Genomic DNA, 25,575 nt, shown 5'->3' with positions numbered 1-25,575 from the left:
TGGCTTATAAATATTCATATATGCAAAACATTTTCCTTCATGAATTTAATCCTAGTATTTAAAACTAGTCCTTCAGCCTACGTATCTGTATAAGCAATTTTATGTGTAATAAATGAGCCACATTGAATCAAATCAAACATATTAAAAAAGAATTTTTACTTGCATTCTTGCTTGTGCGCTTGCTTCTCCTAAAAAACAAAAATAGTCCTAGTTGTCCTATAATTGGTCAGAAGAAAACAATCACACTGTACGGGTATTTGTATTTTTTTATTCTGATAGAGAAAAAACTTATAAACTACACAGCGTATGAAATATGATACTGTAAATAACGGCCAACAGTTAAAAGATCTTTAATATTTGAAAAAAAAAACTATGTACATATTAAGTCTTAACAAAGAAAGGCCAAAATATATCAGTTGAAAGCATTAATGAAATATTTTAGTTGGTACACAATCTCAATTCCATATTTTTTACCGTCTAGATTATACATTGATTTAAAATCAAACGTATGAAGGTAAACTAATATCTTCATAGGTCAACAATGAAAATTTATCCTTCACACTTATTTCTAGGAAGCAGCTGGGCTTATTTCCTGGATTGTTTACAATGAAGCTAGAATATCTGCCATAACTGTAGAATTTCAAAAAGGATCCCTAGGCCTACTTGTACATTCTCCTTACTAGTTGGGCACTCTCCATAATTTCCAGATGGGCCATGGGGAAGAATGGTAGAAATGAGTGCGGGAAGAAAGACAATGAAATTAGAAATGAGTGAAGCACATGGTGGTAGAATGCTAAGAGCAGGGATCAGGATAGTCAACCAGGTATCTAGGAAGGGTCAAGTCAGCAGTGTCATCTGCTGACCAATGTTAGGAAGAAATCAGCTCAAAGGAAATACCACATTTTTCCAATTAAACTCAAATCTATTGACTTGTGGTGGTTCTTTGATGTTACGGGGACTGCTGTAATAGAAACCAAATGGATTTTCAAGGGCAAGAGACTTTGCCACTGAATAAGATGATGTCGTCCTTCCTGATGACAAATAGGAATGGGTGGTCAGCTCTAAACAGCGTGGACTCAGGGAGTTGTTTTTCTACAATGTTACTTCCTGTGGCAGCAGCAGCCTCAGTGCCCTCCTCAGTGACCTCTATGTAAGATTTGTGCATCATTCTCGATATATACAGACGACCCCCTGAAGCAATCCCAGATAAATCTGCTCTGGATTCATCAAAGATATCCTTCAGCCCTAGGGCCCTCAGATGCTGTTTGATTTCATAATTCTTCTCTATCTTGAACTGAGGAAAAAATACCTCAACATACTTAGAGGCCATTCTCCTTGGATTGGTCCATTCCATTAGACTCTGGAAGGTCAGTTTGTTTTCAATCTATAAAAATAATTCAAAGATAATTCAGAATCATATGGTTAAGTGACAGATGAAACAATAGCTACAAAGATACAGAGTTTTCTATAATTATTCCTTCCTGGATATTTGTGTTCAAGTACATGAATGGGTCTTGGGAAGTCTTGAAACAGAACATGATAAAAATGAATAGTTCAAGTACTCTTTAAAAAATCCCATATTTAATTTGCTCTGCCATGAGAAGGCATGATTTATTTGCACCTCAAGGCAATTCCACTCTCTGCTCACCCATGAGCAGATACAGCCAAAGTGTAGCAATAGACAAGTGAAAGAACCTGGGAATTTGAAACCATCAGAAGGAGAAAGAAGCCCAGTGGTCATTTAAATCAGTGTTTCCTAGCTGTCTCCTCATCAGGAAAGACAGATAAAATAATGTGTGCACAGCTTACTGAAGTAAACCAATGGAACCCCATGTGGCCTGAGACAAGAAGCCCAAAGCTCCAGCCTTGTAGATTTGGGTGATTAATATCTCCCAGTACAGTTACCCATACTGTCTGGGAAGCTTGTGTTAATATCAATTTCTTGCTCTCAACAGAGGAGACATCCAAAGCACAGGAGAATGTAGTTGGATATGCCCAGATGCGAAGCAAGCAACCCTAGTTACACAGCTACAAGTGTCCATATCTCTCTCTCCAGCAACATTGCTGCCCACAAACGATTCATAAAGCCAATTCACCAGCTCTTGAATACTGAGAATTGATCATAAATTCTAGATTTAGAATGAAAGTATTTTTTGTAAACATGGTTTAGAAATCTTATATAAAGACATTTCCTCTCAAATTCAGGCTCAAGTTCAATCCTAAATTTAAAATATTAAATTTAACTTGTATTCTTATCAAGGACCTATATTTATAAAATCAAATTTAGTCTAATTTGAATTTTCTGTGTTAATTATCCAGTTTTGTGTTTAATCTGTAATAAATTTTGACTCAGTTGGAAATATTTCTCATTTTGTGCACTAAGTTCCAACCATCTTATTATTATCTGGTTATGAAAGATTATGCAGGTATTTAAGATTGTATTGTGTGTTGGTTTATAATGGTCATCTTCAAACATTATTAGGTAAATCTATTACAGAAAAGGAAAATTCAGACAATAAGTACAAGAACAAAACTATATTGTTAGCTTGCTTTATCTGGGTTACTTTTTCTACTGCAGATTATTTCAAGTTAAAATAATTGCTGTATGCTAAAATCTGATTGTTATGAAGGTTATCAAGTGAATTATAGATTTAATATGAGTACCAATATTTTATATGATCATACTTTAGATTTAATAGTACAATTTTTGCTTCTCATGTCAAAAAATAGATGAAAACGTAATGAATGAAAGCTATTGCTAAAATTCAGTAGTCTTTGTCTATGTAGATAGTGCCATTCCAAAGCTTTAAAGTCATGTCTTTTAATCATAATAATGCCCCTGGGATGGTAGACATGTCTATTTCTTTATATTTGTTCTACTGTCGCATTATTCCACAGCAAACGTTTATTATTTTCCAAGTCAAAACAAAACAAATGCTTGTAAATGTAGTTGTAACTTTTCAGTGTAGCTGACATACATATATGTATGTGCACATAGATACACACTAATACACATATCTGTACATATGTATCTACCAGAAAAATTGACTAAATTCCAACAGCCTCCCTTCACCACCTCATGTGTTTGCTGTAAACATCAAACAAGGTAATATAAATGAAGCTCAGAGCACATGGCCTGGGATGTAGTAGGTGCTCAATAAATTGTGCCTATTTTTCCTTTTTATTGAGAGAACAGAGAAGGAAGATGAGTCCAGGACTCTCAGATTGCAGATCAAACTCAAAGAGCCAAGTTCAGGAGGAGAAAAAGCAGAAAAGGGCCTGAAAAAAGGTCAAGCTCTGAGATACAGTGGTGGTGTCTGGTTTGCATGGCCCCTGCCATCTTCCCATTGCACTGTGTTGGTCCATTTCTCCTGCCACATCCGTCACAAGGCAGTCCCTTAACACCGCTTTTCATGTAAGACACAACAGCACGGAGTGATGAAACTGCCTTTGCAAAATTGTAACAGTAAGAAATCTGACACAGTTGATTCCATCTTGCTGCTATCTTCCAAGCTGTCCTTTGCCATTCTTTGGCATAGGCCAAGCTAACTTTGGAAAAAATTTATAGTTTAAACTTAGAGCAAGGATCATGATAACCCTTCCCAAAACTAAACCACCTTTGTAAAACTAATGAAAGACCACATGGTCATGATTGTGAGAGAAGCCTGAATTCTGCCAAGATGTAGTTATAGTAAATGATAACTAATCATTGTCATGGAGGCCATAAAATTTGTAACTCCCTCAATGACTCTTGTAGATAATATCACTATTGTAGAACCTAAGACTAGCCTTTCGAGATGTCTTTTCAGACTTCTACATTTCTGAAACTAACTCCACTTGGAATCATGACTCGTGACTCAGCTGGTCCTGTGGCCCCCACAGAGTCCAGAGGTGGACTCAATGCATGAGGACAGTTTTACATATCCCTGTGATTGCATCCACATCCAATCAACAGCACTTATTTCCTGGACTCCTGCCCACCAAACTATCCTTGAAAACTCCTAACCTCTGAACCATCGAGGAGATTGATTTGAGTAGTAGTAACCTTGTCTCCCATGTGGTATGGTCAGCCTTGCATCAATTAAACTCTCTTCACTACAATGCTATGCCCTCAGTGAACTGATTTTGTCTGTGCAGCAGGCAGGGAGACCCTCTTGTGCAATTACAGAGAGAACATACATTTTAATTCTCAAAGGCTCAGGACTCTGTCATGTCACACCTTCCTAAAGATGTTCAGTCTAGCAAAATTTCAATAACACATTAAAGACTGTATTCATGGCCAAACACCAAAAAGACCTAAACTCATGTCTTTTTAATTCCATAGCTTACATTTGAGAGGGTTCCAACTTGACCACTATTCAACTAAAATTATGCTAAACTGTATTAAGTCAATCTCAGCAACTATAATGGTGTCTGGCTCATAGTAGGTATTCCTTAAATATTTGTCAAATAAATTAATAAGTAGGTAAGTCTCTAATATCTCAACACCCCAAAATCTTACAGTTTATCAATGAAAACTGAATCAACAGTATCCTAAAAGTCTTATTTCCCAGTAGTGAAAATGACAGTTGTGACTTACTTCAGAGAGGTCATTCTCAGGCAGCAGAACGTACATGTTTATGCCACCATTATATCTGAGCTCAAGAACCTTCATGGGTGGATCGTTAATAACAGACAAATTGAACTTCCGCTCCTGATGCATCATGGCCACTGACTTCCCAGAACACTGAAAATCAAGTCACAAAAAAAATTGTTTATAATCCCACCTCGTTTTACTCACTGACCAAAGCCATTTAAGAATATTGTACTTGTTCAATAAATTTTTGCTCAGTTGATCCTGCAGATTTTTTTCCTGACATGTTACCGATAGTGGTTACATTGGTGCAAATCTTAGTGGTAAAGCAAAGACTTCCAAGTTTGATTTTCTGAGTTTAAAATTTCCGGTGTGACCTTAGGTGAGTTACTTTGCCTGTCTTTGCCTCCATTTTCCCATGTACCAGGGATGACTGTAATCATGATTAGTACATGATTGTTCTGGGGATACTGTGAATTGATACGGCTAGCACTTGGAACATTGCCTTGTACTTAGTATTTTAACTGAAACCGTCTATATAATAAGTAATGAAAAATTACTAAATAACATTAAAATGAAAAATGAATACTTTTTCTCTTCTCAGATATAAAATATAGGCTAGTACTAAAAAAATCACGCAATTTAAGATCAGGTGCAGTGGCTCATGCCCGTAATCCCAGCACTTTGGGAGGTCCAGGCAAGAGAATTACCTGAGCCCAGGAGCTCAAGACCAGCCTGAGCAACACAGTGAGACCTCACCTCTACTAAAAATAAAAATAAATAGCTTGGTGTGGTGGAACATGCCTGTAGTCCCAGCCACATTGGAGGCTGAGGTGGGAGGATCACCTGAGCCCAAGAGGTCAAGGCTGCAGGGAGTAGTGATCCCACCACTGCACTCCAGCCTGGGCAACAGAGTGAGACCCTATCTCAAAAAAAAAAAAAATACACAATTTAAGAATGAGGTCTTGGAAAAATAAAAAGTCCTGCAAGATATTTGACAATGTCCCTCAAATTAACTAGGGCAAAAAAAAAAAGCAGCTTTTATCTTGAGAATATCATTTATAGATTTACAAACACTGCTGAGGTTCAATTAACTTTCTCAGTGATATTATGATCTGTAAACTCATCAACATTTCTATAATATCCGCTTTTAGGATAAAACATTCTACATGGGAAAGATAGATAATTCTCTGTCTTTGAACCAAAGGTCTTTCTCTCTCTGCAAAGGTTTCCCTTTTTGACTTAGAGTCCAGTCCTCACAAAGAACACACATGGAATCCACCTGCTTAGTGAGACAGATCCGCAAAAGTGAGCCTGATACACATGGAGACTAGGATGTAATAGACAGGATGTCTCGCTTCCATGTGGGGCAGGGAAAGAGTCACATATCTGGGTTATGTTGGAGAGGTAATGTCACCAATTCTTAATATGATAGAACGAACATTGCCACCAGCAATCTAGATTCCATAGCATATTACATTACAAGCTGTCTGTTATAGCTACATTATATTGGGTGTGTGGACCAGCAGGAAGAGTGTTTAAAACAATATTATATAGTAATGCTTTTTAAAATAAAAAGAAATTAGGAAAAAAGAATAACACAGGAAACAGGAATACAGCTTCTGTGAAGCAAGACAGGGGCCCCAACATAACATTCCTGACTCCAAGGGCTTTGTTGTTTCTGCTGTACTAAGATTACTGTGTACAAATAGATTTTAAAAACCCAAGAATATATGTTTTACGAAGGTTGGTAATAAGATGTTTTAGATCAAAAACAGAACTAAGTGAAGAAATACATATAGCTTATACTTGGAAATGCATAACTTTACAAAATACAGCATTTCCCCTCGTAAAAGAAAACACATTCCCTGCTGTGACTCAGGAAAATCATTAATGGTAAATGATTTTAAATGCAGACCTCACAGTTAAAATAATGAAAAATGAAAGATAAACTTTGGTCATTTTTTTCTTGAGGCCTCCAATTAAAATATCTTAAGATACATTCATACTTACCACTTCTTTCAATTTTGGATATATTTTAAAGAATACCAATTTACAAGATACCTTTGGTGGTGTTTCACAGTCTGCATGACAGGGAAAATAGAAAGTTTGCTTTATAAAGCAACTGACCATATTATATTAGTGATGCAAAAGAAGAAATGGGTTAAGAAACGGCGAACCCAGCATTTTCTATGTAAATATCACAGTCCTGTGAAATACTACTATTGGGGAAAAGTTCTAAGTGAAATAGGAGATTGACAACATACCTTGGGAGATTTGAAACGGCAATTTACGGTTTCACTCTTGGTGAAGGCTGATTGCCACTTGCCTTTGAAGTACACAGCATTCACCAGCACCATGACAGCAGATGAGCTTATGCCCTCTTCACCAATCATGTTCTTGATTTTGCCTTTTCAAAAAGAAATGGAGGGAAAAAAGGTTTATTTTAATATAATTGTAAATGATTTAAAAGACCATTAATTTGGTATGAAGTTTTTCTTCTAACCACATAACACCTGTAAGAATATTAAGAATAACCTATGAGCAATTAAAGTGCCCGGCACTTTCTAAGCCCTATAGGTGCAATCTTTGGTTTAATCCTCACAGAATCCCTGTGAAGTAGGCACTGTTATTGATTCCATTTCCTGTTGAGGAAGCTAAGGCACAAAGAGAATAAGACACACAACAAGAAAGTGATGGCAATAGGATTCCAACCCAGGAAGACAACCCCCAGAGTCGCTGCTCATAGGTGCCAAAGTGCCTCTACTCCATTGGCTAGACCATCTTTTGCTACTACAGTACTTCAATCCATTGAAAGGGTAATGCCCTCCTTCATTCCATGTTAATGAAATTTTTGCTGGATGCTATGCACTATTCTGCACCCTTGAATTACAAATGTGAAAAACATAGCCTGTGCCACCACTGAGCTCCCAGTGGTTTTTCACAGTCCAGCACATAAGACTCAACATCCAAAAAGCAGTTGTAACCCATGAGTAGCATAGAGGTCCGATCTCAGTGCACTGTGGTAGCACAAATTAAAGGCACCCAATTTTTGCTGTGGCTATCTGCTTTAGCTGAAGGACAGCTGGGGAGCAGGGAGAACTTCCATAAAGCACGGACTATTTATTCAAAGGCACAGAAGCCTGGAACAGTAAGGTGTATTTGGGGAAACCCTAAGTCATTACTATGTGTCAGGGAGAGTAAGGTCGTTAAGATTGGAAGCAAGGGCCTGATAATGAAGATGTCTGAATGTCTGGTAAGAATTTTAGATTATTTTGGAGGTGATGGAAAATAATTGCTCAGAATTTATTGAAAAGATAGGGAAGGTCATGGTCATAATGGATCTAATTTGCCTTTCAAAAGGGTGACTCTGGTATTGTGTAGAGGATGCAGGCTTTGAGACCTGGGTAGGGTTGTTTAGAACATGGGAACGTTCCGAAGTGTTTTCTCAAATAAATATTGAGTGCATATGCTTATGAAAAATTAGAGTAGTTAAACATAAATTTGCATGAGAAAGGAAGAAAGAGAAATAACTAATCTAAATAGAAAAAGTTATCCACAATCTGATACCCTAAATAGAATCCCATCTCGTTTTTAGAAAAGTAATAATTACGTAGTTTCTCTTGATTTATAAGGGCTATATTTGAAACATGTGATGGCTAAACATCAAAGTAACCCAATATGAATACAATGAGGAAAGAATGAATAAAAAGAAAATTTATACACTGTATTCTTAGTCCCAGGACTAAGTGTATGCTGCTGAAAGTTTGCATTTAAAAGTGCAAGTAATATGTCTCATATTTCTGAGGCAGGGCTAGGCTCAGTAAATACAGGTACAATGTTTAGAGTAAAAATCAAGGCCAACCCTTAGGTAATGGAAGAACTACTAACTTTGGAATTGGTTGACGAACAAAACAAGAATTAATAAATTTCTTTATTTGCTTTGCACTAAACCAGAACATTAGCTGAAATTCAGTTTTTAGTTGTGACAGAGACTTTCCAGTAAAGAGATGTACTTTTACTGGAAGGTACTGCCTTAGTTACATGAATTATTTCGGTAAATAAAGAACATTTTAAAATGAAAGAGATACTATACATCCTGGAAAAAGCAATGTAAATAATAACTCTTAGTTTTTGTTCACTAAGTAGGGTGAGATTTTGAGGTTAATTTACCATATTAACTCAGCTTGTTCATTTATGAAATAGTCACAATAATATATATGTCTTGCAGGGTTTTTGCCAATCAAATGAGATAATGTAAAAGACTGAACTTCTGAAAGGTACAAAACATTCAAGTTATTAAAATTATTCAAAACCACATTGCAAACTAATACTAAAGCAATTTTAAGTAGCTGCAAACATTACTTTGAATTAGGAGGAGCTATCTCTTCTTGACCTTTTGGCTAAGATCAAGTGAATTAGGAGGAGCTGTTCCTTGCACGTACAAAAGACGTTCAGCTTTTGTTCTCAGTATTCACCTATAGCTGACAAATCTTGTTGAAAAATAGAATATTTCAATACTCACCATGTGTTTCTTTTTCCACCCACTTATTAATCTCATGTCTAGTGTCTTCTAAATGATTTGTAAAGTCAACTCGCTCCACTTTGGCATTGTATAATTTTTCAGCACACTCAATGTAGTCCTACAAAGAAGAATACAGGTCTTGTATTTACAAATCACCACCAACTAAGTATATAGGACATGGATTTTTGAACTTTTTATTTCCACTGCTTTATCCAAAGGCTCAACTTTGCCTCAAAGACGAGTATGTAAATATAGGGCAATATGGAAATGGGGCTGGAAGGGGATCTAGTGAACTTGAAGTTGAATTTGTACAGTAAATATTCTGTTTACACTTAAGTTTATCTGAAATGGATTTGAGGAAGCTAATAGAGAATGGATAAAGCCCACCCTTTTCCACTGCTTTCTCATATCAAGTAAATCAATAGCCTCCTAACTAGTCTCCCTTTCTTGTGTCACCCCTTCCTGCTCCAAATCCTTCAAGGCTACATTATTGCACTCAAGACAATGACCAAGCCCTTACCTTACTCTACTCTCCCACCATACAACATTCCTGACAGTTTCTCAAAAATATCATGTGTCCTCTCCCACTAGAGGTGTTTGAACAGAATTCCTGCTGTCTGAAATGTCCCATATATCTCATGATTATGTCTTACGCATTTTCTAGCTCCAAGTATGGCTGTCTCTGCTTGACAGGTATCTCCCCTAGGTTCCACCTACATTTTCTAACAGTCTGTTTACCTTCATTTTTTTTCTTAACAGCTGTTATCATAATGCAACATGTTTATCTTTGAGATTGTCTGAGCCCTTCACAAAACAGCAAATTCTGAGAAGTCAAGACTACATATGCTTTGCTTATCGTTTTATTCTTGGAACGCAGCACATTGCCTTGCACATAATAGTTGCCTAAGAAATATTTGCTACTTTTAATAAAAAATAAGTCATAATGATCTAATTTATCAATACATTAATAATTCAATGAATACACATATACATCTCTTTGTGGAAAGATGTTCAGAATTAGAAGAGAAAGATGTATTACAAACCGTGTGTTTTTAGTGGATTTCCTGTTAAAATTTATAGAATTTTTATGCTAATAATGAAGATTGACTAGTTGTCCTTTGTCTATCTGCAGGATAAGATTAGCTCTCTAATGCAAGCTTTGTGTATGATTTACTTGGATGTGGCTATTTTCATCTACTGATTAATTCAACCTTCCATCCACACATCCATGCATCCATCTGCTATGACACTGATTACAAAGAGTAGTTTTGTGGTCCATGGCTCAGAAAGGTTGATACATGCAAAGTGTCAGCAAGGAATAAAGACAGCAGTGGGAAGGGACAGGAGAGTTACACAGATGTTGCTATTCTCTACCACTTCCAAGAAACTCGGGCCAGGCATGGTGGCTTATGCCTGTAATCCCAGCACTTTGGGCAGTCAAGGTGGATGGATCACCTGAGGTGAAGAGTTTGAGATCAGTCTGGCCAGCAGGGCGAAATTCCGTGTCTACAAAAAAATTAGCGTGGTGTGGTGGCACCTGCCTTAATCCCAGCTACTTGGGAGGCTGAGACAGAGGAATCGTTTGAAACCAGGAGGCAGAGGTTGCAGTGAGCCAAGACTGTGCCACTGCACTCCAACCTAGGCAACAGAGCCAGACCCTGTCAAGAAAGAGAGAGAGAGAGAGAGAGAGAGAGAAAGAGAGAGAGAGAGAGAGAGAAAGAGAAGGAAGGAAGGAAGGAAGGAAGGAAGGAAGGAAGGAAGGAAGGAAAAGGGGAAAGAAAGAGAGAGAAAGAAAGAAAGAAAGAGAGAGAGAGAGAAAGAAAGAAAGGCCAGAAGAGCTATAAGCCACTAAGTACTTTTACTTTTTTTAAAAGTCCAGCTAGTATGTCATGTTGATCTCCTTCAAAGACTCTTTTTTATGTCCTTAAAAAAATACATGAAACTTAAGTGACATAAAAAATAAAATTTGGCCAGGTAAGGGGGCTCATGCCTGTGGTTCCAGCAATTTGGGAGGCTGAGGCAAGAGGATCACAAGCCTAGGAGTTCAAGACCAACATGGGCAACATAGAGAGACTCCTTCTTAACAAAAAACTAAAAAATTAGCTGGGCATAGTGGCATGCACCTGTGGTCCTAGCTACTCAGGAGGCTGAGGTCAGGGGATTGCTTCAGCCTGGGAGGTCAAGGATGCAGTGAATTATGATTAATTGTGCCACTTCACTCCAGCCTGGGTAATGGAGCAAAACCATGTCTCAAAAATAAATAAATAAGTAATATTTACAGTAATTTGTAAGAACCCGACTCCTCGGACTCCTCCTAATAGATTTAGTGTTGTAAAGTGTGCACAGCAAGTGACTTCACAACTAATTCAAGCATTGTCTAATCTATGAGTCCACAAGGCTGCTCATCAATTTTTTCCTGCACCCCTCATGGACGCTCTCCTTCATTCTCTATACTGGATGTCCTAATAATTAACGGTTTTCTTCATACTCCCAAATTTTCTGCATCTGCCAGTATCCGCTAATGATGTTATACTCCACTTCTCTATAATCAAGATAATTCTACATTATTTCCCTCAATTCTCTATGTCTCAGAGTGAGAAGTATCCCTTTCCTCTCCAAAAACCTTTTGGTCTTAATACTGTCTGCAATGGTTAATGCATCAACTTGATGGGACCATGGAGTGCCCAGACATTTGGTCAAACATTAGTCTGGGTGTGTCTGTGACCTGTTTCTGGATGAGATTAACATTTAAATCAGTGGACTGAGTAAAGAAGAGTGCCCTCCCTAATGTGGGTGAGCCTCATTCAAACAATTGAAGACCTGAATAGGACAAAAAGGCTGAGTAAGAAGGAACTCCTTCTGCCTTTCTGCTTGAATTGGGACATTCGTCTTTTCTGGCTTTTTGATTCCAGTGAAAACACCAGCTCTTAATTAAGTCTCAAGCTTGCTGGCTTTCAGACTAGAACTGCACATTTGTTCTCTGAGGCCTCTCTAGCTTAGCAACTACAGATCTTGAGACTTCCCTGCCAATCACATAATAATCACATAAGCCAATTCCCTCCAATAAATCTCTTTGTAGGAATAAATCTACATCTTGTTGGTTCTGTTACTCTGCAGAATCCTAATGAAAACGATATTCTCTCTCACCTTTTCTGGCTTTTCTGGACTATTGTCCCATCATTTTTTTACCCTGGCATTTCCTGGTTTAATCTCAGCTTCTCCGGTTTATTTTCTTAGACCCACAAGCTTTTCGAATTCTTCCATATTCAAAAAAATTCTATCATAACATTCTTTTCCCTTCACTTTGCCATACCATCCTTTTTACTGCCAAATTTGACAAAAGAAACGTTTTATTCAATGTTTTCACCCCTTTAACGCCCATCCATTCCTAAACCTTTTGCCACTGTGACACTGAAACTACCCTATAAAATCCAATATTTCAACAAACATTTGTTGAGTCTCTAGTGTCTGCCATGCATGGTGCAGGTACTGCTCACCAAGAGTCTCCTACTTTTCAAATCTGGCAGCATCTTCGCTTCTCATTCCACCTGAATTACGTAAGTACAGTATTCTGAAGTTTTTAACACTTGTTTCACTTTCTTATCTCCTAACTTTTGCAGTGTCCCACTCTCCTGGTCATTTCCAGCCTCTCTGACAGCTCTTCTCAATCACACTCAATGACTGCTTATTCTCAGTTCACATCCATCTCTTTATTGCTGTTTTTTGTTGTTTGTTTGTTTTTTAAGATGGAGTTTTGCTCTTGTTGCCCAGGCTGGAGTGCAGTGGCGCTATCTCGGCTCACCTCAACCTCTGCCTCCCAAGTAGCTAGGATTACAGCCACCCGCCACCACATCCAGCTAATTTTGTATTTTTAATAGAGACGGAGTTTCTCCATATTGGTCAGGCTGGTCTAGAACTCATGACCTCAGGTGATCCGCCCGCCTAGGTCTCCCAAAGTGCTGGGATTACAGGCACGAGCCACCCCGCCTGGCCCTTATTGCTCTTTTTATCTCATTATCCTGTGTTTTGACCCTAGAAATTCTCACCTGTCGTCAGGGCTTCAGCTGACATATTAGAAAAAAAAATGAGTCTGACGTACTTCCTCTTTTTCTGTTAGGATGCATTTTATTTTTTTCTCTTGCCTGAGTGCTCTGGGTAACACTTTCAGCACTACATTAAATAGGAGTGGTGAGAGTGGGCATTCTTGACTTGTTCCCATTCTCAAGAGGAATGCTTCCAGCTTTTTCCCTTTCAGTATGATGTTTGTTGTGGGTTTGTCATAGACGGCTCTTATTATTTTGAGTTATGTTCCTTCAATACCTAATTTGTTGAAGACTTTTAACCTGAAAGGATATTGAATTTTATCAAAAGCCTTTTCTGCATCCATGAGATGTTCATATGATTTTCATTTTTAATTCTGTTTATGTAGTGAATCACGCTTATTGATTTGCATATGTTGAATCAACCTTTCATCCTAGGCATAAAGTCTACTTGACCACAGTGAATTAACTTTTTGATGTACTGGATTCAGTTCACTAGTATTTTGTTGAGGATTTTTATGTCTATGTTCATCAGGAATATTGGCCTACAGTTTCTTTTTTGTTGTTGTGTATCTCTGCCAGGTTTTGGTAACTAAATGATGGTTGCTTCATAGAATGAATTAGGGAGGAGTCCCTCCTTCTCGATTTTTTGGAATAATTTTAATAGGATTGGTACCAGCTCTTCTTTGTGCAGCTGTGAATCTGTCAATCCAGGGCTTCTCTGATTCTGGATATTTCTTTTCTCCTGCTAACTTTGGGGTTGGTTTGCTCTTGTTTTCAATTTCCTGTAGGTGTGAGGTTAGACTGTTACTTTGAGATCTTTCTATCTTTTTGATATAGATGATTAGCGCTATGACCTTTCATTTTAACATGATTTAGATGTGTCCCAAAGGTTCTGGTATGTTGTGTCTCTGTTTTCATCAATTTCAAAGAATTTTTTGATTTCCACCTTAACTTTATTCTTTACCTAAAAGTCATTTAGGAGCAGGCTGTTTAATTTCCATATAATTGTACAGTTTTGAGAAATCTTCTCGATGTCTATCTTTCCATGCCTGGTTTGCCACAATATGCTCCAGGTCACTCATGTTATTACAAATGACAGGATTTCCCTATTTTTAATGCTGAATGGTATTAAGATATTGTGTATGGAGTTAGACCCCTAGATCTGTGGGTTGCACAACCAACTACAAATCAAAATATTTGAAAAAAACACTGTGTCTGTACTGAACACATATAGACATTTTTATATCATTATTTCCTAAACAATATAACAACCATTTACATAACATTTACATTGTATTAGGTATTCCAAGTAATCTAAAGATGATTTAATGTATATGAGAGGATGTACATATATTATACAGAAATACCATTCCATTTTATGTCAGGGACTTGAGTATTTAGTATCAAGGGATAATATTATCCATTGGTGGACACAGGTTGATTCCCTATCTTGGCCATTGTGAATAATGCTGCAACGAATGTGGGAATGCAGATATCCCTTTGACACACTGATTTCAATTCCTGTGGTTGTATATCCAGTAATGGAATGGATCGATTATATAGAAGATCTATTTTTTGTTAGAACTATCCCTATTGTTTTCCATAATGATTGCACCAGCTTGCATTTCCTCCAACAGTGTACAAGTATTCCTTTTTTTTTCTTTTTCACATCTTTACCAACACTTATCTTTTGACTTTTTGAGGATAGCCATTCTAACACACAGAAGATGATAGCTCATTGTGGTTTTAATTTACATTACTCTAATGATTAGTGATGTTGAACATATTTTCATATGCCTGTAAGCCATTTGTATGCTTTCTTTTGAGAAATGTCTATTCAGGTCTTTTGCCCATTTTTTAATTGAGTTACTCATTTTCCTGCTATTGAGTTCCTTATATATTTTGACTATTAACCACTTATCAGATGTATAGTTTGCAAATATTTTCTCCCATTATGTAGGCTGTCTCCTCACTCTGTTGGTTATTTGCTTAGTTGTGCCAAAGCTTTTTTGTTTGGTGTGGTTCCATCTGTCTATTTATTTTCATTTTATTGCCTATGCTTTTGGATTCATATCTAAAAAAATCATTGCCTGAAGCAATGTATGGGAACTTCTCCCTTTATTTATTTTAGTAGGTTTATAGTCTCTGGCTTTATGTTTAACTCTTCAATAATTTTGGGTTGGTTTTTATATATAGTGTGAGACAAGAGTCTAATTTCTTTCTTTTTCATCTGAATATCGAATTTCCCAATACCTTTTATTGAAGACACTGCCCTTTCCTCATTATATGCTCTTAGTAACTCTTTTGAAGATCAGTAGACTGTAAATCTGTGGATTTATTTTTTTGGCTCCCTATTTTGTTCCATTCATCTTTTATGCCAGCCAGTAACCTGCCATTTTGATTACTATAGCCTTGTAGTAGATTTTGAAGCCAGGTAGTGAAATGACTCTGTCTATATTCTTTTTGCTCAAGATTGCTTTGGCTATTCAGGGATTTTTATGGCTTCACATAAATTTTAGAATTGTTTTTTTCTATTTCTGTGAAAAATGATGTTGGAATTTTGATAGAAATGGCATTGAAACTCTATGCTTTGAGTAGTATAGATATTTTAATAGTAATAATCCTTCCAACTCATGAACATGTGATATCTTTCCATTTATTATTTATCTACTGCAGTATCTTTCATTAATGTTTGATAATTTTCAGAGTACAGATCTTTAATCTTCTTGTTTAAATTTATTCCTAAGCATTGTGGTAGATATTGTAGATTCATTGTATTGTTTAATTTCTTTCAGATAGTTCATTGGTAGTGTATGGAAACCCTACTATTTTTTTGTATATTGATTTTGTATCCTGCAACTTTATTGAATGCACTTATCAGTTCTAACTTTTTTTGGTGGAATCTTTAAGGTTTTCTATATAAAAGATTATGTCATCTGTGAACAGAGACAATTTAACTTCTTCCTTTCCAATTCAAGTGTCTTTTATTTATTTATTTTTGTCTAATAGCTCTGTCTAGGACTTACAGTAGTATGTTGAATAGAAGTGGTGATAGTGGGCATATGTGTCTTGTTCCTGAATATAGAGGGAAAGCTTTCAACTTGCATGGTTGAGTATGTTGTTAGTTGTGGGTCTGTCACATACGACCTTTATTATATTGAGGTATATTCCTGTTTATGTTAATTAGTTTGGAATTTTATCGTGATAGTGCATTGAATTGTATCAAATACGTTTTTTGTCCTTTATTCTGTTAGTGTGGTATATCAGATTTATTAATTTGTGTGTATTGAACCATTCTTGCCTCTTTGGAAGAGAAGTCCCTCTTGATCATGGTGAATGATCCTTTTGCTCATACTTTGCTGAAGATTATTGTACCTACACTCATCAAGGCTATTAACCTGTAAGTTTATTTTCTTATAGTGTCTTTGTGTGGCTTATTTATCACAGTAATACTGATCTTATAAAATGAGTTTGGAAATATTCCCTCCTATTTAATTTTTTGGAAGCGTTTCAGAAGGTTGGTATTAGTTCTTTAAATGTTCTGTAGAATTCATCAGTGAAGCCATCAGGTCCTGGGCTTTCTTTCATGAGAGACTTTTTAAATATACAATTCAATCTCCTTACTCACTATTGATCTGTTTAGATTTTCTGTTTCTTCATGATTCAGTTTCGGTAGATTGGATGTCTCTAGGAATGTTTCCATTTTTTCCAAGTTATTCAAATTTGTAGACGTATAATTTTTCATAGTATTCTTTCAGGATTCTTCATATTTCTGTGATATCAGTTATAATGTCTCCTTTCTCATTTCTGAATTTTTTAGTCTCCCTTTTTTTAGTTAGTCTAGTTAAAGTTTTGTTGACTTTGTTTATCTTTTCAAAAAACCATCTGTGAGTTTTGTTAATCTTTTCTATTGTTTTTCTAGTCTCCACTTTATTTCTCCTTTAATCTTTATTATTTATAATTTGGAATTAGTTTGTTCTTTTTCTATTTCCTTGATACATAAAGTTAGATTATGTTTGAGATCTTTCTTCTTTTTCGATGTAGGGATTTGCTGCTATGAACTTCTTTTTTAGAACTCATTTTGCTGCATCCCGTAAGTTTTGTTATGTTGTATGTCTGTTTTTATTTATCTCAAGTTGTTTTTAATTTTTTTTCTTTCTTTTTTCTTTTTTGGAGACAAAATCTCACTTTGTCGTCTAGGCTGGAGTGCAGTGGTACAATCTTGGCTCACTGCAACCTCTGCCTCCCAGGTTCAAGCAATTCTCCTGCCTCAGCCTCCTGAGTTGCTGGGACTAAAGGCGCACACTGCCACACCCAGTCAAATTTTTGTATTTTAGTAGAGATGGGGTTTCACCATATTTCCCAGGGTGGTCTCGAACTCCTGAGCTCAGGCAATCCACTTGCCTCAGCCTCCCAATAATTTTTTGTTTAATTTATTTATTGACCCATTGGTTTTTCGGGGGTAAAATTTCTTTCAACAATACTTGCAACTTTTCTGTGTCTTTACAAGTATTTCAAAATAACTTTTTTTTAAGTAGAAGAAATACCTAATAAGTCTTCTCCATTGACTATGAAGGTTGGGAAAAAGAGACTTCAAAGATTACCTGATACCTAGTGTGTCATTCACTGAACAAGAACAAAAGGGCAGAGGAGATCTGGGTGCAGGAGAGATGATGTTGAGATACATGTAGATACCCACTTGAGGACTTACAATAGGCAGGTATAGAATTGAGCCTGGCACTGAGCGGTGAGGGAAGACTCATCACACAGCTATAGAGAGCTACCGAGATATGGAGGACAACATCAGGGAACTGTAAATTGGTTAAGTAAATGACCTCTCTCTGGCTAAGAAGCTAGATTGAAAATAAAAGATGACTCTGTAGTTCAAGCTACTCAAGAGGCTGAAGTGGGAGGACTGTTTGAGCCCAGGAATTTGAGCCCAGCCCAGGCAACATAGCAAAACCTCACCTCTAAAATAAATAAATAAATGAAAGGAAAAATAAAAGAAAAAATTACTGAGTCAAAACCCTAATGAGCATGAGAATTTTAATGATGATTGGAGAAATAAACAAAGGAGACAGAGGTGGAACAGCCAGAGGAGAAGGTTAAAACCCAGTAGAAATCAGTGGCATAGAAACCACAAAGGAAAAACTTTTAAGGAGCACTAACAGCATTGAAAAACTCTAAAAAGGCAGATAAAACTACAAAGTGTTAACATGTGGTCATTAGTCACTTTGGTAGGAACATTTTCAAGAGAACATTTAAGGCAGAAGCCAGATTGCAATGGATTGAGGAGTAAAAGAGGGTAAAAGAATGGATTCCACATAAATATACCATTCTTTGAAGAAGCTTGATTTTTCAAGATTAGATTGTCAGAGCAAGAAATAGAAAAATCATGGGTGAGCTTTAAACAAAAGCTTTAGGAAATGTGCACATTAAACTCATTTATATGCTATGAGGAAGAAGATAGTAGTGTGATTGAAATGAGGAAAAATACTGATGGAAACACATCACCGGCGTACTGGGAGATGACAGGAGGCAAAAATAAACAAGCGAAATTAACCATTAAGAAAAATTGCTGCCTCTGAAACTAAAAGAAAGAGGGAAAAGGATCAGGACACATATGGATTGTGACATGGATCCTCCTTGAACCTCTGTATTTTTGTCAAGTAGAAGTCCTTTAGTTAAAACTGATGATGACAATAAGGGGTTGTTGGGAAATTGAGAGAATTAGGGAAGCTTTTACTACTTGTTGTGAGAAATAAGAGGGAGAAATTGCTAGGTATAGAAACATGACTCTTGGGCACCACTGAGAGTCCAGCTGGGATGGGAGAACATGACTTTGCAGTGGTAACTGTATACTTTTGGATTTACCGTAAGTATCATTTAGTAGCCTAGCAACAACTGTTGAGGAAAGTCATAGCACTGATCCAGATTTGGAGCTTGCTCTTGGAAAGAGGGAATTGGTAAAAGAGTGATAAAGGAATGGATCCAAGGTTAGTTTGCTATGACAGTGAAACTTGGAGAGCGCTGATACAATGTGAGAAAACGGAGTGGTGAAGAGATTAAATAACTCACACATTTGAAGAGCAGGTAGAGTAGGAGTAAAACAATGAGAAGCACAGGATGTGGCCACAAAATGGAAGCCTGCAGTTGTAGATTGCGATGTGAAGTAGTTCTAGATGTTGATGAGTTTCAGGGTGTGGACTGGGCGTCAGTCAGTCAAACGGTGTGGAGAGAGGGTGGGGAAACTATAAGGAGGCAAGTTGGGTGTGTCATCCACAAGAGCGTTGAACTTACCCAAACAGTGGCAGAATGGGGGGATTACAGAATGACATTTACAAAGGTCTGACATGGCATATTTAGCAGATATGGAAAGACAAGAGAGAACAAAATATCAGAAATAGTGATTGATTCTTCTATGATACCAATCTATTATTATTACTACGATCATCAATCCTAATAGACTCATCCATAGTCAAGAGTGAGTGAAAAGAACATCATAAAACAAAATGCAAAGAGCTTAGAGGTTATCTAGCTTTGTGCTCATCTGAGCAATTGAAAATTTACAATTCACTTCATTTATAATCAAAAGTAGTTTCTAGAACATCTAACTGCTTCACAATGGACAGGCTACCAAACAAAGGATTTGGGTGTGCTGAGAAGCAGCAAAGAATTTGAGTGGCTGACAGACAGAAGGAACAATAATGGCTGGGTGGAAGACAGAGAGCTGGCGAAGATGCAGATGGAAACTAGCCCAGAGATGTTACTGAGTAGAATGTTATAGTTGTCTGAGGAGCAGAGGATTAAAAACAGAGAGAAAACCTGGCCAGAGAACCATGGCCATCATCTGTTTGAATAATATTTAACCAGGAAAGCAGTTTCTGATTGTCATAGAATGATGGTTTCAAAGTATGAGTTGAGCATAGCAGCATATAGCCTGTATTCTGGTCCTAATTGCTATTTAAGTAGGCAGGATTCTATGATGACTGTATCAACAACATACACACCATTCAGAAATATTTTTTAAAACTCGTCTGCTGAACTCAAATGAACCTATTTCCCACCTCTGAGTCTGAGCTTCTCCTCTGCCAATGGCTGTTCTTGTCTGGCCAAGTCTCCTACCAAGAACTTTTTAATAAGTATTCTCACTGAAAAAATAAGCAAGTAACTGCTGGAAGGAGAGATAAAAAGTATAGCTGAAATAGAAAGTAGAGAAGACGGAGAACTCACACTGGAGATTCAAAACTGTCTCAGCAGACCTAAATTTCAGAAGAAGCACTGATAAACATTTTCCTCTCCTGCCATGGGCTGACTGTTCCTCTATTCCATTTAAAGCACGACAATGCCAATGGACAAATTCTCTTCTGTTTTGAAGCCCATCAGTCTAGTGAACCTGAATACATGGAGTAATTGGGTAAAAAGTTGAACTTTGGAGATGGTGATGATATTTTCAAGACATCTGGGAACATAATAAGTGGCAATGAGAAACAAAATCACCTTTGTATAGCACAGTAGAAAGACAGAGGCCTGTGTTCAGAAAACGGATTTAGCAAACTTCAGGTCCAGAGTGGAAATAACCTCCTAACACAGGCAGTTTCACTTACCTTATGAAAGCCATACACTTTTTCCACAAAAAGACCATTGGCAATGCTGACATCATAATCATTGCGGGATGCGCTTATATCAGAAAGAACTCTTTTCAGTTGAGACTGGAGCCCTGGCTGTTATTTTAAAAATGCATAAAAATTTATTTTTGGACTGCAAAGGTATGCATAATCTCATTTATACGTAAAATATAACATGCATATTATACCATAAAAGAATTTTTTAAGACTATAAAAACATCAAACAAGGCCATATACATCTATGTCTTACACTTTCTCAAAATAGTGTCTGTGATCAAATGAAAGAATTTACTAAACACTTAGCTTTAAAATAAAATTGTTAACAGAAGGTAATGATTTTGCATAATATATATATTAAATAATTTTACCAATGTAAGTTGTCTATAAATATTCAAATAAAAAGGCAAAACATTTAGTTTCATGCTATCTTGCCCAAATATGGCCAATAGGCAAATAAAATATTAGTAAATTAATAAATAGCAAGCAAATTATCAAAAATTCTACTTGAAAAATCTACAATCTGGAAATCGGAATAAAGCATGTTTCTTTGCTTTGAAAGGACAGCTCCACATTCTTCAGCCTTCATCTCTTGGGCTCAAGCAAACCTCCCACCTCAGCCCCCCAAATAGCTGGAACTACAAGCTAATTTTGGTATATTTTGCAGAGATGGGGTTTTGCCATGTTACCTAGGCTGGTCTCGAACTCCTGGGCTCAAGCGATCCAACCGCCTCAACCTCCCAAAGTTCTAGGATTACAGGCATGAGCCCCTGCACCTGGTTCACATTCCCTTTTTCTAAAAGAACATATTGTCTTTACCTGACTATTAGAAGAGTTTCCATGTCCTGAGGCAGTGTTAAAGCGAAGCACCTGTAAACAGGGCACAAGGAAAGCAATTATTAGAATCAGAGGTTACCAGAACAGTTTGCAAGATGTTTTAAGAATAAAAATATTCTTTCCCAACAAATGTGTCTAATTGCCATTCCAAGCTCATTAGTGTCTTAGAGCTCATTCTCCTCAATTCTCCCCATGACTCTGAATGCACATCAACAGGCATATTTGGTTTTAATTTTTGTTTTGTTTTTTTGTTTGTGGTTTTTGTTTTGTTTGTTTTGTTTCTTTGAGACAGAGTCTGGCCCTGTCACTAGGCTGCAGTGCACTGGTGTGATCTCGGCTCACTGCAACCTCTGCCTCCTAGGTTCAAATGATTCTCCTGCCTCAGCCTCCCGAGCAGCTGGGACTACAGGGGCGTGCTACCACCACACCCAACTAATTTTTTGTAGTTTTATTAGAGACGCGGTTTCACCATGTTAGCCAAAACGGTCTCGATTTCCTGACCTCGTGGTCCGCCTGCCTTGGCCTCCCAAAGGGCTGAGATTACAGGCATGAGCTACCACGCCCAGCTGGTTTTAATTTTTATTGCATTTTCTTTCTTTACCACAACCTGATTTTCACTTAGGTTTACTAGAATTTTGGAATTTATGTCAATTTACATAAATGCTATAGTGGCATTGCTTCCAACTAAATCATGCCTGTCTGGTAGTCAGTCCACACACAGATGTTAATGCCTCAGTGCACACAGCTCTCCCAGTTTGACAATGAATGAAAAGCATACTTCAGCAGCGGAACTCTACAATTTTCAATACAGTCAATGAAACGTGAGCACCATCTTCATGATTACAATGGTGTAGCTCAGAATCTACCTGTGGACTATTTTGTGATTTATGGAATGAATAAGCCTCTTTTTGAAGTGACGTGGCAGCTATAATTTTAATATTTGGGCCAATACAAATTAGGTCATCAATTCATGTGTTCATTTAATATTTATTAAATTTTATGTACCAGATTTTCCTTTTTTTTTTTTTGTAATTTTGGAATCATGGAACCTATCAACATTTCCTACCAATGATTATTCCTAAATTTTTTGAAATGTCATTTTATGTAGAAAGCACTGTTTTACTTAAATAGGCCCAAAAGCTCTATATCACCACCATTTTTGAACAGTTTTATATATTTATTTTTTAATTATATTTTAAGTTCTGGAATACATGTGCAGAACTTTGAGGTTTGTTACATAGGTATACACATGCCATGGTAGTTTGCTGCATCCATCAACCCATCATCTACATTAGGTATTTCTCCTAATGCTAACCCTCCCTTACTCCCCAACCCCTTGACAGGCCCCAGTATGTGATGTTCCCCTTCCTGTGTCCATGTGTTCTCATTGCTCCACACCCACTTATGAGTGAGAACATGCGGTGTTTTGTTTTTTGTTCCCGTGTTACTTTGCTGAGAATGATGGTTTCCAGCTTCATCCATGTCCCTGCAAAGGACATGAACTCATTCATTTTTATGGCTGCGTAGTATCCCGTGTTATATATGTGCCACATTTTCTTTATCCAGTCTGTCATTGATGGGCATTTGGGTTGGTTCCAAGTCTTTATTATTGTGAACAGTGCTGCAATAAACATATGTGTGTATGTGTCTTTATAGTAGAATGATTTATAATCCTTTGGGTATATACCCAGTAATGGGATTGCTGGGTCAAATCCATTTGAACACTTAAAAGTCTTTCTCCCCTTTCCTCCCTACACCATGTCTTACAGAGTTTTCAACATGTAGAGCTTCCCCTAACTTTCAGCTTATTGAGAATACAAACTCAGAATTTGTACTATCTCTGCAATGTGAGACAACTACACATTGTCTCATACAAAGGAGGCACTACACAAATTTAGTTAAGGTAGTCATTTGTACTAACCAAATTTTAAAACTGTATTTTGTGTATCAGGCATAATTTTGACTTTATTAGTCTGATAGAGGATTTTCTCACAGCAATGTATATACAGAATAACAGTTATCAGATACTTCCTCCCCAAAGCTGACTATTTTTAACTAATCCCATCATCATTGCTGTCATCAGCCTCACCATGGTGGCTTCTGACTAAAGAAGAGAACTTTTCAGCACTTGCCCCCTATGCTCCTTTAATTCAAAATTATTTTACTGAGGTTTATAAAATTTTAAATGTGTTGAATTTAGAGACTTTTATATTATGTGGGTTTAATTTAAAGAAAAACTTGTTGAATTTATAATATAATAGAACTGGAATGCTTAATATTTTCAGTTTAGAAACTTCCATACTTACAATAAAGTTCAAAAATTTGTTGCTGTCATCAAGTTGTAGTTTTGATCACCCTAATTATTTATGAGTGAATTTTATGACTATGTATGGCATGTTTTCACCTATGGAAAAATTCAAAATTCAAACTTTTGAACTAGGACCTCCAGTGACACTGTATGACAGGAAGCCTTGAACAATTCTGGTTCAACAGCCCATAGGAACATCAGCATTTGCTTTATGGAGGAGTTTACTTAGTCTTTAGATCTGTAGATTTGATCAACTGTCCCTGTGAGCATATAGTACTGAAGGACCTGTCATATCAGTTTACAAGAACATTTATGCATGTTATGATAAAGAAAAGATGATGAAAACATAAGACGTCTTTTAATCTTCAACCTTTCTCTATATTATGAGAATCTTGCATCTTGGCAACATCTCTACTTGAAAACATAATAAGCTCTTGGCCAAATGTGGATTTTCAATGCCTTTAAAAATATGGTAGTTATCTCTTCCCAAATGAGAGAAAGAATTCATAAGGAGAATATGCTCGGTACTCTATCCTTAAATGATCCTGCCTCTGTTTTTAGTCAATTTTACTGTGGCCACGATTTCACTGGTGAAATTTGGGGTTGGTCACTTGTCATCAGGAGAGGAAAGTTCAACAGGGAACTTCCACTTCTTGGAATTATTTATTTTTGCTCTGACAAGAAAAGAAATAAAGGCATGTATATATATATAATATTACATATATATATAATATTACATATATATATATATATACACATATGATGCATTTCAATGGAAATGTCTTATGAGAGAGAAGAGAGGAGCAGGTAGCTTATGAATAGGAAAATCACTTTTTAAAACATTATATTCAGACACTGTAAGAAAGAACAGTAATATTAGAGCTAAATGAAAAAAAAATCTGAAGCCATGACTTTATAAAAAAATATATACTTTTCCAGCTCTTTCACTCAAATGGTGAGCAGCCTTCATGGCACTTCAACTGCATTGAACCTCAAGCACATGGTTCTTGACTTTAATTGAGTAAATACATATTTTTACTCTACAATATATATTTAATAGAGTAAATGAGCCAGAGCTTCATGAGGAATAGTTGAGCTCTTTTTAGGGCCAATATAACTCAAGACAAGCCCAAAACATCTTGTCAGAAAGCAAAAATATTTTAAAGTTATTGGGAAGGATTGTTTAAAAGGATTGAGTTAAATAGATTTCTACTGGCCCAGCTATGACAATTTAAGCATCAAAAAGAAAAAGAAACATAGATCTATGGGAATGCTTTAAAAAGACACACAGATGGAAGCCATAAATTGATTGAGCCTGGATTCATCTAAAATAGAAATGTGTGCTTCATGGTGACAAGGGTTGAGGGTTGTAATGAGACACCAGCTGAGGCAGGGGAGAAGCTGAAAATTAATTTCCTAGAAGACATTTACAGAGGACTAAAAATGTGTACAGATAAATTATGTGAATGCTTTTGTGTCTCTATTACCTTTTCTCTTCTTACATATTTTTCATGCAAGATTATAATAGCAAGAGTTATAAAAAGTCACACATGAGAGTAATTGATGAGAAGTAAAGGGTACAGAGCAAACCCCAGCAGGACAGCAGCTCTCTCAGTTCTCCATGACTCATGAGCCGTTGACCCTGGTCCACTAGGCATGAGATG

General features: G+C 36.7%; 1 protein-coding gene across 2 annotated transcripts in view; it reads right to left on the bottom strand.

Annotated features, from left to right (window-relative positions):
* Window positions 1–257: 257 nt before the first annotated feature.
* The window catches only part of SERPINB7 (serpin family B member 7), a 58,303-nt gene continuing 32,985 nt past the window's right edge, over window positions 258–25,575 (bottom strand). For both annotated transcript variants that reach the window (XM_032293691.1, XM_032293690.1), the window contains exons 3-8: window positions 21,586–21,636; window positions 20,749–20,865; window positions 9,099–9,216; window positions 6,841–6,983; window positions 4,580–4,726; window positions 258–1,384 (exon numbers count right to left, since the gene is read on the bottom strand). In XM_032293691.1, the coding sequence (XP_032149582.1) occupies window positions 986–1,384; window positions 4,580–4,726; window positions 6,841–6,983; window positions 9,099–9,216; window positions 20,749–20,865; window positions 21,586–21,636 (975 nt within the window). In that variant the 3' untranslated portion in view covers window positions 258–985. The remainder of the gene's footprint in view (window positions 1,385–4,579; window positions 4,727–6,840; window positions 6,984–9,098; window positions 9,217–20,748; window positions 20,866–21,585; window positions 21,637–25,575) is intronic.

Source organism: Sapajus apella, unplaced genomic scaffold, assembly GCF_009761245.1.
Source record: "Sapajus apella isolate SASKATOON/1434 unplaced genomic scaffold, GSC_monkey_1.0 scaffold30, whole genome shotgun sequence".
In the NCBI taxonomy this organism is placed as follows: Eukaryota; Metazoa; Chordata; class Mammalia; order Primates; family Cebidae; genus Sapajus; species Sapajus apella.
Note: the sequence above shows the minus strand (reverse complement) of the source record. Positions and strands in the feature narration are given on the sequence as shown.